Here is a 13205-nt window from a genome sequence, read left to right as displayed (position 1 = left end):
GTAACTCTATTATTATAATGTGCCCACGTTTCAATTTGAGAGCTCTTCCACATTCCTTCTTCTAGTAGTTCTCCCTGCATAGAGAATCATGTATATGGATAGCATCCCTCCAGGTTATTTTCTGATATGTGATCTTTTTCTTAGTGATATGCTTGTCATTTTCATGATTATCATTATGATTATTTTCAATGTATTACAGAATTGTAGAGGTGTATGTATAAATGGCAGGAAAAATTGGTAAGCATTCAAGAGATTTTGTTAGGCAAATTAAATTTTTATTATCTGTACATGCTCCCTAGGTTATTCTCAGTATCCTGAATGAACATTCATTATTCTTCCTACCTGCCTCTGATAACTGACCTTTGAAACTCATTAACTGAACAGGTTTTATAGCAGCAGACATTAAAGGTACAGGTTCCTGGACTCAGCTCTATTTGATTACTGATTACCATGAAAACGGATCTCTCTATGATTTCCTGAAATGTGCCACCCTCGACACCAGAGCCCTGCTCAAGCTGGCTTATTCAGCCGCCTGTGGTCTGTGCCATCTCCACACGGAGATTTACGGCACCCAAGGAAAGCCTGCAATTGCTCATCGAGACCTAAAAAGCAAAAACATCCTCATTAAGAAAAATGGAAGTTGCTGTATTGCTGACCTGGGCCTTGCTGTTAAATTCAATAGGTAAGTGGGTCTTTGCCTGCTGCTTTGAAATCATTTTAATCTCCAAAAGATATTTGCCTGTTTGGATTCAGGAGAGTGGAATTCCAAACATGTATTTGTACTCTCTTAGCTCCAGAAAGAAATAGTTGGGATTTTTTTTTGTCCTGGTGTTTTGTTTTTCTGTTTTGTTTTGTTTTTTTACAAAAATTACATCCTCTTCTACATAATTCTTGATTTCCCACTTTTTACTGTCTTAACCATCATTCTGTTTCAGTTTATGTAGATCTGCTTCATTTTTTTAAGTTTCTTTATTTTAAAAATCTTTTTGATGTTTATTTATGTTTGAGGGGGAGAGAGAGAGAGGGAGAGGGAGAGAGAGAGAGAGAATATGAGCTGGGGAGGAACAGAGAGAAAAAGGGAGGCACAGAATCTGAATCAGGCTCCAGGCTCTGAGCTGTCAGCACAGAGCCCGACATGGGGCTTGAATTCATAGACTGTAAGATCGTGACCTGAGCCGAAGTTGGACGCTCAATCAACTGAGCCACCAAGTGCCTCAAAAGTTTGTTTGTTTATTTTGAGAGAGGGCATGCACACACTTGTGGAGGAAGGGCAGAGTGAGGGGGAGAGAGAGAATTCCAAGCAGGTCATTGTGGGCCTTGAACTCATGAACGATGAGATCATGACCTGAGCTGAAACTAAGAGGCAAAGGTTTAACCAACCGAGCCACCCAGACAGACATCCCTGCTTCATTCTTTTTAACAATTTTGATAGAGTTTTCCATTATGTAGATGTACTTACTATAAGTTTATTTCATCTGTGACCTAACTGATGGGCATTAAAGTTGTCTGTCACCATATTATTTTTTTAATGCTTTAATAAACATTGTATTTTACCCATTTATAATATCCTTGAACACTTGTACAAGTTATTTGTGGTGGATTCTTGGAGAAGGGTCTAAACAAAGAGTAGGTGCCTATTAAAAGAGAGTGTAATTGTGGGCTGCGCCTTCAGGGGGCGTGCATTGCTTTACAGTCCCACAAACGTATGCCGTTTCTCCCTCACCATTTGAAATTGTCAATATTTTTTAAATAGAATTACTAAATTGTTAGGAAACCATTGTAACTGTTTTAATATTGTTATAACTCTAGGATATAGCAGCCAATTTACATTTCAGAATTTGTTTCAGATTGTACAATAAAAGTACTCTATCCGTCAGTCTGTCTGTAATAAACTAAATGTTGAAATGTCAGTCTTCTTCCCTAGTTGTTACAGTCTTCTGATCCTGTTGTTCTTTGCAGTTGGCTCAGAATACTCATCAGGTGCTGTTTAAGGAAACCGAAAATACATTATATTAATCTCAGTTTCAGAGTAGTTTCCAGAATCTGCTAGAATTGGGGGCTTAAAGCAACAAAGCATTCATATCTTCCAACTCTAAAATTTAGTCCAAAATTTGAAAAACCAATAAACATCACTTATTACTGATTGTCAATATGATTATGTAAACATTACTCACAGTAGAACTACGTGGGTTGGACCCATAAAGAAGAAAAAAATGTAATCCTGTGTCACAGAGATTGAGTTTATCACATGGGAATGGTAAAAACAAATGATTCCTCCATTTAGTTTCACATTCATTCATTCGGGGACATAATTATCTACCACTTTTTCTTATATTCAGTACTGTCCTTTTTCTTAAAGAGGCACTAAACTTGTTTGGTGACAAAACTTGACCTGAACTGATGTGTGAGGTATTTATTGTCTTTATCCAGAATAGTATGAATATTCATTCATACTTTGCTTTTCCCTGCAGATACAGGAATGATTTTTATTGAGCCCCTAGACCCTGCTGGGGTGTTAGGTAATATGTAACATATATTTAAGGAGTATGTTACTTTTCTAAAGTCTGGAAAATGCTAAATTTTAAAATATATCTGGCCCAAGGAGTTTTGTTTAGGGAATGTGGAAATGTCAAATAGGTAGGTAGGTTTTTTTGTTTTTGTTTTTGTTTTTTTATATTTATGTATGGTTTGTGTGTGTGTGTATACATGTTCCCCTGGAACAAAGAGAGCCTGGCTTATAAAATGTGAAGAAAATAGAAGATAAATTATTTTCTTCCTGGCCCTTCACCTAAACATTGTCTTTGTTTCAGCGACACAAATGAAGTTGACGTACCCTTGAATACCAGAGTGGGTACCAAACGCTACATGGCTCCGGAAGTGCTGGATGAAAGCTTGAATAAAAACCATTTCCAGCCCTACATAATGGCCGACATCTATAGCTTTGGCCTGATCATTTGGGAAATGGCTCGCCGTTGTATCACAGGAGGTAAGACTTTAGGTCGTGTGTTTCCAGTTATGTTTATGCCCTCATTATTCAAAAAGTAACAGCTCCACTTATATAATTTAGGTGTCATATATGTCAGGGATCCCAAGGCCACACCCACGTTCTGTGGTTTCACTGTAAGGACTCACAGGACTCCGCGTACAGTTCTCCCCACAGCTAGGATTTATTATAGTGAAAGGATACAGATAAAATCCGCCAAGGGAAAAGGTGCACGGAGCAAAGTTCAGAGGAAATCAGGCACAAGCTCCCAGAAGTCCTCTCCCAGGGGAGTCACACAGGACGTGCTTAATCTCTCCAGCAGTGAGTTAGGGCACTTGTGAAATATTGTCATCTAGGAAACTTCATAAGAGACCTGGCACCCAAACGTATTTTTGGAGGCAGGTTACATGGGCACCCTCCACCTAGCAAGTTCCAGAATTCCAAACTCCTAGAGCGAGAACAGGTGTTCAGCATAAACCATATTGTTTGCACAAACCGTCTGGGCACAGCGAGTGGCCCTTATCATTCAAGAGAAGTTGTATATGCGTGTAGGAAACTGTTGACCCAGCAGGTTCCAGACACCGGGCCAGCGCCAGCCCTCCACACAGGCCTTTTCAGGACCGCAATCTCAGGCCTGCCATGTTAACTGTTACCCACAAGTCATATTGTGTCTCTGCTGCAGAATGAAACAAAGCACAACAAAAAATAAAAACTGCATTCATTAGTAAGAACAATTATGTATGTAAATAATTAGAATAAAAATGAAGGTAAATGAGCATTACGCCTTACTTACATAGGTAGGTCCCCATGATACCTGGGGACCCTACCCTGATGGAGGTAGAGGAAATAATTAGGCATGAAGAAAGAGAACATACATTTACTATTAAAAGTGAATCATTTACTCTCTGTTTCTTTCCTTCTTTATGTAGGAATCTGTTATAACTCCCATAGTTGAGTGAGAGGTGCTAAGTAGGTTGACGTATTTTGTCCAGCCACCATTTTTGTGCCCACTGTGTTTTCTCACTCCCTACAGGGATAGTAGAAGAGTACCAGTTACCTTACTACAATATGGTACCCAACGATCCATCATTTGAAGATATGCGTGAGGTCGTATGTGTCAAACGTCTGCGGCCGATTGTGTCCAATCGATGGAACAGTGATGAAGTAAGCGGAGCTACGTCCCCTGAAGTGGTTGGTAGGTGTCGTCAAAGATCTTCATGTGCTCACACATTCTCTTTACTTTTCAGTGTCTACGGGCAGTTTTGAAGCTCATGTCAGAATGCTGGGCCCATAATCCAGCCTCCAGACTTACAGCTCTGAGAATCAAGAAGACACTTGCCAAGATGGTTGAATCCCAGGATGTAAAGATTTGACAGTTAAACAGCCCTGAGGAGAAATTCTAGACTGCAGGACCTGTTTTCACCCAAGGAACAGGTGGAATTAGAGTAGAATAAGGATGCTAACTTGGTTCTCAGACTCCTTCCTCACTACACCTTCACTGGCTGCTAATATTAAACCTTTCAGTACTCTGTAGAATACAAGCTGGGAACTTCTAAACACTTCGTTCTTTATATATGGACGGCTTTATTTTAAATGTGGTTTTTGATGCCTTTTTTTTTATTGGGTTTTTACGAACTACATCAAGACTTCAATCCTGATTAATAAGTCTCCAAACTCTGGGTACTGAATTTCCTGTTCATAAAATGGTGCTTTCTGTGAAAGCCTTAAGAAGACAAATGAATTCAGCAGAGATGGAGAAATACACACTTTTGCTTTCTGCCTGAGGAAGTTTAATCTATTTGTACTCCACCTTTGTGAACAGCCTATGGATTATGATCTGTTGGGGATACTCCTTAGTTTATGGTAGTTTGTCATGCTTTGATGATGGTGTGTATACACACATACACAAACACACCAGGATTCTTCTGCTGCCATTCGAATTGGAAGGAAAGAATTTATGAACGCACAGGAAGATACTGGTGGCTGTTGGTTTTGTGCTTTAAAAATGCATTATCTGACCAAGATTCTCCAATCACGTAAAAGCCATTTATTTACCTTGCAAGTGAGCAAGCTTCTCTGCCAACTTTATTTTTTAACACAAAAGTTGATACAAAGGCCAAAAGAAGTTTAAAGTGTCTGTAAATTTGGTCTCTTTTCCTTTCATTACATCTTTTTCTTCCTTCTTCCCTCCTACCCACTTCCTCTCCCCTCCCGACCCCTCCCTCCCTCCCTCCTTTCCATCTCTTTATTTTCGGTAATTGGTAACTCGTACTTTTGTCATGAGAATCCTCTTCTCCAAAGTTGGAACTTCCAATGCCATGAACCTTCTAAAGAAAAGCACTTCTTATTGAAGTGAACTACTAATTACTGTTTGATAGCAATGTAAGTGCCTATAACCATGCTCTATATTCTTTATTCTCAGTAACTTTTAAAAGGGAAGTTATTTATATTTTGTGTGTAATATGCTTTATTTGCAAAACACCTCCTTGACAACCATATTTTATATGTGTACATACATGCATACTGTAGAAACCAGCTCCTGTGACCTCACATCCCATTCGTAAGGGGAAAAAATGAAAACATCATCAGAAAAAAATGTTAATAAAGTAGAATTACATATAAATTTTCAGAATTAATGCATTCAAAATCATATATCAAATCTAGGACTTTGTTATTTCAGGCATACACTTTCATAAAGATGCTGTCATCTCCTGTTTTCTTTGTGAAGGGATCCTCCAATTCAAAGTTTCTATTTCAGGGCTGATAGAAACTTATCAACAGCTATTCTGGGCATTTAAGTCATTTGGGACTTTTGGTTTTATGATTTCTGTTCCATAACTTGTGATGACAATGAAGAGTCAGACAAAAATAGTTCAGTATCAAGTGATATGACTATAGGCTGTGAAATGTCTATAGACATTACCTGTGTCTAGTCCAAAGAGCTGTTATTCCATACAGTGCTACAGATTTTATGCATGCCTTGTAATCCCAAGGAATAATTCTGATTTACTTAAACGTACACTTCTGTAATGCCTTTTACATGTTAATGGCTTATCCTGAACAAACAGCTCATGGGTGCAGAGTGAATAGGTTTTTTTAGTGTAACATGAAGCAAATGTGATTATATCACAGCATAGTTAAAAAATATTTAAAGGGGAGGAGTCAGAGCACGTATCCATCCATTACCAAAAATCTGGCTGGCGTTTAAGAATGAAACTCTAACGTATTGATCTATACATCAAACTTCACAAATTTGAGATTTTCCTCAACAGTTTTGACTGTTTAATAATTTTCATCTAACTTAATTCAAGTTTGAAGTGTTCGTCGGAATCGGTAAATGTATATATTGATAGTATGCAATAACGTGCTCTTTCAGAATGTTCTCCCTATGTCTGTACTGACAGATTCTAATCCATGTTGCCATGTGATTTAATAACACTTCTGAGCTCTGATCATAATCTAAGGTTAACCATGCTTTATTTTTTATTGGATAAATTATAAATCATGAAAATTATTTGTCATCTTAATAACAAAGTATATAAAGAAAGGCAAACTCTTCTTAGAGTTAAAATAGTGTGTGAGAGCAGACAATTACGGATAGTATGTAAGTAGAAGGCCACTATAATGATTTTTTTAAATAGATCTATGAAAAGTGGTATCAAGAATTAACTTCAGCAGCTTGTTCAATGAAAATATTTTCTAAGATAGTATGTTCTTTAAAAAGCAAATGATGTCATATTTGAAATACTAAAGTCCAAAAAATATGCATGAAACTTATTTTCTTCTTCCTACTCTCACTTTTCCATTTCTGAGTTCATCTGGTAAGTGAAATATTTAAAGGCTAAAAGGAAGTATTACATAGTACTATATAGTTAATTTATAAAACCCCAAGAGCCATTATTTGGTCCCACTTACAATTTAGCTTAAAACTAGTTTCTCTGGAAATGTCTTCACAAAAGATACTTCGGTCAACATTAGAAGTGCTTCTAAACTTAGAGAGTGGGCTATAGCTTTTGAAAATTATGTTCTCCAAAATGTGCCAGTTTTTTTATTTATGCAATCTAAAAATACTCAGTACCTTTTTTCTTTCATACGCTTTACTTCTGTTTAGAACAAAAACTGTAATACGACTTTTAAAAAATCATGTATCTCTTAAACTGGCCCAAGATCAAATTTGGTATTGGGATAATTTATTCCAGGCAAGATTTTGTAAATTAAATCACTTATGTTTCTTTTCATACATGTCATCTGGAAATGTTCCAGATACCTAAAATAACCTCAACAGGAGAAATACTAATTGATTTTCTTAAAAAGATTGTTAACAGCTCTTTTACTGTCGAGAGGGGTAGTATTTATTACTTGCTCGGGTCCGCGGTTAAAATGCGGTAGCAGTTCATCGTCTTGCCTCAGTGCTATACGAGAGTCACAGTGAGAACTGCACAGAGCGACATGTGCACTGACACCAAAGGGCGGTAGCACGTGAAGCACATGCCATGATCATCCCATAAGGAGAGTATGTGAATACTGCTTTTGCAGAGGATTAAGTCTATTATTGTAATTTTAGCTTGTGCTCTGTACTATGCTTTCAGTGGTATTATTTAAGCCCTTTTAGTGACCATTGTCCTTGCCCACTTAAAAACTAAAATGTAGTATATATATTGTATAAAATGAAAATATCATTATAGCCTAATTAGGGAAGTTGTACATAGACATCGAAAGAAGGGTTAAAAATAAGCAGTTTTATTATGCAATTGTAAAACACCAAAAATATAGATTCATCTTTGATATGTAACACACTACATGTATTTTGTACAGCATCTGGTTTAAAAGGTGCCTTATTAAGTTTACCATTAATTGCTTTGTTCTATATATAGATTACATCCAATGTATCATTTTTAAGTAAATAACCTTATTTTAGTATACTTTAGTGATGTGTTTTGTGATAACTCTGCTCCGACTGTATCGTGTGTCAGAAGTCACATGTCTGGTGAAATTTTACAAGTTAGTGTATGTACGTGTCTCTGAGATGTGCATTTCAGCTTCCAGAAATCCAGCGTGGAACACATGGCCGGTAAGTGACCACACACTCTTTGCTTCGTGTAGAGAGAAGTTAAAAATCTATTACAAGGAAGGGTTGTTTCCCTTAAAAACATTTTTTTCTAATTCTAAAAATAGGTACTCATTGCAGAAACTTTGGAAAACATAGGAAAGCATAAAGAAGCAAATCACAAGTCTATTGCCATATGTTAACCCTATATTTACATTTGAATGTTGCCTTTCAATCTTTTCTGCTGCATATTTACAAAATTAAGACCATAGTATGTGATTAATATCCACTGAAACTGTAACTTAAAAAAAGTTGACTACATAATATTCCACCAAATAGAAGGAATAGTTTGATTTTGTAACTACCTGTTAAATATTTGGGTAATTTCCATTGTTTTCAAATAACATCCTTGAATTTAAATATTTTAAATCATAAACCTTCTCTTAGATTACATTCTTAAAAGTGAGACTAGTGGATGTGAACTTTTTACAGGATTATTTGAGATGAAAAAAATCGAAGGTTCTTGGTTAAATATTCCGTATTTCTGCCTGGAGGGTTTCTTGTGGACACATACACTAGTCACGAGAGACAGGGTTCATCTTGCTTATACCACTTCTAGTTTCCTTCTCTTTCTACTACCATAGATAGTCCCTGGTTTCTTGTCATGTAACTCATTTCTTTTATCGAGAGTCATGGAATCCATTTATCTGGCTTAACCGTGGTCTTGCTTGCAGCAAATGCTTTGATAAAAGCTGGAGCTTCAGACAGGGAAGGTAGCTCTCCTGTTCAGCAGCAAGATCGTTCCTTCCTGCATGTGTTCCCACCCCCGATCAGAGCCGTGTGCAGTCGTGTGTAAATTCAGTCCCTGTCCCTTATGATGCCTCAGGCAATTGAACATGTTAAATCATCATAAAAGATTTGGGACTAGTCAATGGTCTCCCCTCCAAAAAAGATGTGTGGTTGGCTGCAGCCTATTCTAGATCCCTCACAGAAACCCCTGTTTAGTGTCACTGTAAGAGGGTTTCTTGAAACAGTAGCATGCCCTCTCCTGCAGCCTGGGAAGGAAGAATCCAGCATTTCCTGGGCCTATCAAATACTTGCTGGCTTTCCTTCCCCCTGTAAAAGGCTGACTCAAAACATGGATCAGTATATTCATTTCTCATTCCCAGCATAATCTGTTACTCTCACTGATTAGTTGGAATGGTGACTATTTCCAAGGTTTCTTCAATATTATTAGTAGTACCAGTAAACATTAAGAAATGAGGACACTGTTCTTCCAGAATAATCTAATCCTTGTAGGTAATTTAAAGCAGACGCTAATTCTGTCATTAAATCTTCATTCACTTGGAGAAATATTTATCTGCCTGTCGGTAGTGTGTGGACCATTGCTGGCACTCCAGACTATTAAGTTAGATGCGTATTCCCACAAAGCCTTGCTTCAGCCCTTGGAGCAGTACAGCCGTGAGGAGGCGGACACGGTGCACCACAGGTGGCCAGCAGTGGTAGGCAGAGGCCACCCAGTGGCAGGGGTGCTGCACTGGTCTTGGGGAGTTCGATACTGTGAGCTCAGTGTAAGAGCAAAAAGAAGCAAGTCCCCCGAAAGCTGGAAGTCAAGAGGAGGCTTAGTTCAAGTGCAAAGGTACACCCCAAAAATATTTCAGATCAAAGCCAAGGCTGGGACCAAAAGGCTAATCCCTAATTGCCCTTTGAGGTAGAGATTGTTTTTCTCCTGTTTAGCTGGAATACGTGTGACCTGCCTATTACTCTTCTCAACTGTATCATCCTGGCCTTTGTGTCGCCATGTATGCTGTGTGTCGCCATGTATGCTCAGAATGAAGTTCAAGGTGACTCCAGCTTCCCCAGTGCTTCCTACCTCCACCTCAGTGCTCTAACTATCCCTGTACAGGGACCTGAAAGGCGACCATTATTTGGAAGTCAAAAGTCAGTATGAAATCACTCAATGTTGAAAATATTTTCAAGCTAAAGGAAGGAAGAATTAAGGCCTTCGTTGTTGAGAGGGGAGCCGTTTTTAAAGGAAAATGAAAATTGGCTGATGACAGAGGTTGGTGAAGCACATCTGCTGCTCTGCTCTCTGTTGCTGCCCCGCGTGACTAAAATCTGAGTTAAATGCTGAACGCTATTTAAAAGACAATCCAGGGGCTCCTTGGTGGCTCAGTTGGTTATGCGTCCGACTTCAGCTCAGGTCATGATCTGACGGTTCGTGGGTTCAAGCCCCACGCAGGCTCTGTGCTGACAGCTCAGGGCCTGGAGCCTGCTCCGGATTCTGTGTCTCTCTCTCTCTCTGACTCTCCCCTGTTCATGTTCTCGCTCTCCTCTCTCTCTCTCTCTCTCTCTCAGAAATGAATAAAACATTAAAAATTTTTTTAATTTTTAAAAAAGAAATAAAAAAGGCAATCCAAAGGTCGTGGCAAAATAAAAGACCAACACTGTTATGGTAGGCATTTCAAACACTTAAAAATCAAAACTTACCATTCGGTTCTGTCTTCCTTCTTGGCTCGGACTTTGGAAATAGAATCTAACTGAAGGTATTTCCAGCATCCCTGTTGCCAGTAAGAAGGCTGATGTGTCTAATTCAGTCCTTTGTAACTTTATTTCATTCAAGAAACAGAATTTTTTTTTTTTTTTTTGCTGTTTTGAAGTTTAAACTTGCCATGTCTAGATACATTTCTTTGTTACTCAGAACTAGTTGGGTGCTTTTAACCTTTCCTTAAAGCTGGGAACTTCCGCTATGTTTTTATTTCCTCCCTTCCCTTCTCTTACTTTTCCTTCTAGAACTCCTATTAGGCAAATACTAGGTTTCCTGGATGTTTCTTCCATATTTCGTAATATATCTCTGATTTGTTCCATCCTACCTTCTTTTCAGCCCATCTACTTTCTTATTTAAACTAAAAATGTTTTAAATGTCTATTTTGAGAGAGAAGGAGAGAGCGGACCCCAAGCAGGCTCCACGCTGTCAATGCAGAGCCCAACACAGGGCTCGATCTAATGAACTGTGAGATCATTACCTGAGCAGAAATCAGGAGTCAGATGCTTAACCCACTGAGCCACACAGGTGCCCCGCCACCAAATTTTAACTTTATTTTTCATTTCAAAATTCCAGAAAAGTTGGGAAAATAGTATGAAGGATGCCATTTACCCTCCACCCAGATTCATAAACTATTATTACATTTTGCTACAATTGCCTTGTCAGTCTGTGTGCGTACAAGCATTATAAACACTCATCTTGGAATGTCTGTGCACGCATACATACATACACATACTTTTCCTGAACTATTTGGATTAAATTCCAGAGCTCATGCTTCTTTAAATACTTGAGGGATATTCTCTTACATAACCATTAGGTATGATTTTCAAAACCAAGAAAGTCAACATTGATACCATAACAATGATCAGCAATACTATAATCTGCAGACCTTTGCCAGTTGATTCTAATAAAGTCCTCGAGAGCACATTCCTGGGCCAGAACCTGTCACATTGCATTTCGTTGTCTCCTTATTCTTCAGTCCGAAACAGTTCTCCGGTTTCTGTCTTTTGTGATACATTTTCTAGAGTAAAAAGGCCAGAGCTTGTGTGGACGTTGGTGTTCCATCAGGAGGCCTGTATTGATAATGTCATTGTTCATCCCTTACTTGAGGTGACCCCTGTTTCTTCACTGCACAGTTGGTTGTCTTCCCTTTGTAATTACTATGTTGCGGAGAGAATTTGAGACTGTCCCAGCCATTGGTAATTCCACCGTGAATCAGTGGTTACAAAATAGTGATTTTTGCTTGGGTTATTATTACATTTCCATTTGTTAGTTGGCATTCTGCTGTAAGGAAGAAGTCTACCTTCCCTTCTTGTTTATTTTTTATTATCAGTAGAAACTCATGGATTCTTCTTTTATACAATGAGTTTTAGTCTATTAGGCCATTATTCATTTTGATGCTCAAGTTGACTCAGACTTGACCACTGGAAATTCGTCAAGTTGGCTCTTGAGTCTTTTTTTTTTTTTTTTTTTTTAGCATTTCGTACCTTTTTTGGCACTTAAAACTTAAAAGATGTTCCAAGGTCATCTGGTACTTTACCTGCCCCAGCCATGGAGTCAGCAACTTTTCCAAGGCACTCTGATTCCTTTTAGAGAGGATGGGACTTAGAAACTAGAATCTGAGTGGCAAGTAAGATTTCCAGTTTCCTATATTGTTTCAGAGACTTGAATACTCAAAAATCTTCAGCTTTTTGAGTTTTGTATCCTCTTGTTCATGACGTTAGTTTTCCACAAATATGTAGCGCTCTGGTGTAATTGCTAATCTTTGTATTAGTGAACCCCTGCTCACCTCACGTCAGTGTTCCTCGGCTTCCTGTTTTTATTAGGAAGTGATGGAGTAATAGCTGTTTGTTACAGCAAAAATTAAGAAGTGATCCTTTCTGGGGCACCTGGGTGGCACAGTCAGTTGAGCGTCTGACTCTTGGTCTCGGCTCAGGTCATGATCTCACGGTTCATGGGTTTGAGCCCCCCATCGGGCTCTGCACTGACAGCAGGGAGCCTGCTTGGGATTCTCTCTCTCCCTCTCTCTCTCTGCCCTTCCCTCACTCATGCTCTTTCTCCACTTTCTCTCTGCCCCACCTCCCCTTAAAATAAAATTTTAAAAAAGAAGTGATCCCTTCTTTTTGCCTACTTGAGAGAATTCAGGTTTTTCCCACTCCACATTTACCTCCCCCTCCCCCCTGCCCCTCAGCAAGTGTTGTCACTGTTAGGCCAGGTTTGGGGGAGCTTTCTCGATGGAGGGGGACAGAGAAATGCTGCTCAGACCAGAGCTGCTGATGTTCAATATTTTCAAGATAAACCTGGGATTCCAGCGTTGCTGCAGAGTAGCAGAGGAAAGGAGAGCTTTAAGAAGCATCTTTTACAGGGGCGCCTGCGTGGCTCAGTCAGTTTAATTCCGACCTCAGCTCTGGTCATGATCCCATGGTTGGTAGGTTTGAGCCTCATGTCGGACTCTGTGCTGACAGCTCAGAGCCTTAAGCCTGCTTTGGATTCTGTGTCTCCCTCTCTCTCTGCCCCTCCCCTGCTCACACTCTGTCTCTCTCTCAAAAATGAACATTAAAAAAATAAAAAAAAAAAAAGGGGGGGAGACATCTTTTACAGCCCATATATCCTCTCCACAGTGTTTCTGA

General features: G+C 38.9%; 1 protein-coding gene across 1 annotated transcript in view; it reads left to right on the top strand.

The window, feature by feature from the left end:
* The window catches only part of BMPR1A (bone morphogenetic protein receptor type 1A), a 131798-nt gene extending 123893 nt beyond the window's left edge, over window positions 1–7905 (top strand). Inside the window, exons 10-13 of the mRNA XM_039233706.1 lie at window positions 385–682; window positions 2811–2986; window positions 4017–4147; window positions 4231–7905. Of these exons, the coding sequence (XP_039089637.1) occupies window positions 385–682; window positions 2811–2986; window positions 4017–4147; window positions 4231–4356 (731 nt within the window). The 3' untranslated portion in view covers window positions 4357–7905. The remainder of the gene's footprint in view (window positions 1–384; window positions 683–2810; window positions 2987–4016; window positions 4148–4230) is intronic.
* The last annotated feature ends 5300 nt before the right edge of the window (window positions 7906–13205 follow it).

This window comes from Hyaena hyaena, unplaced genomic scaffold (genome assembly GCF_003009895.1).
Source record: "Hyaena hyaena isolate Hyena2069 unplaced genomic scaffold, ASM300989v1 scaffold_78, whole genome shotgun sequence".
Lineage (NCBI taxonomy): Eukaryota > Metazoa > Chordata > Mammalia > Carnivora > Hyaenidae > Hyaena > Hyaena hyaena.
The sequence above is the reverse complement of the archived record's forward strand: the minus strand, read 5'-3'. Positions and strand labels throughout refer to the sequence as shown.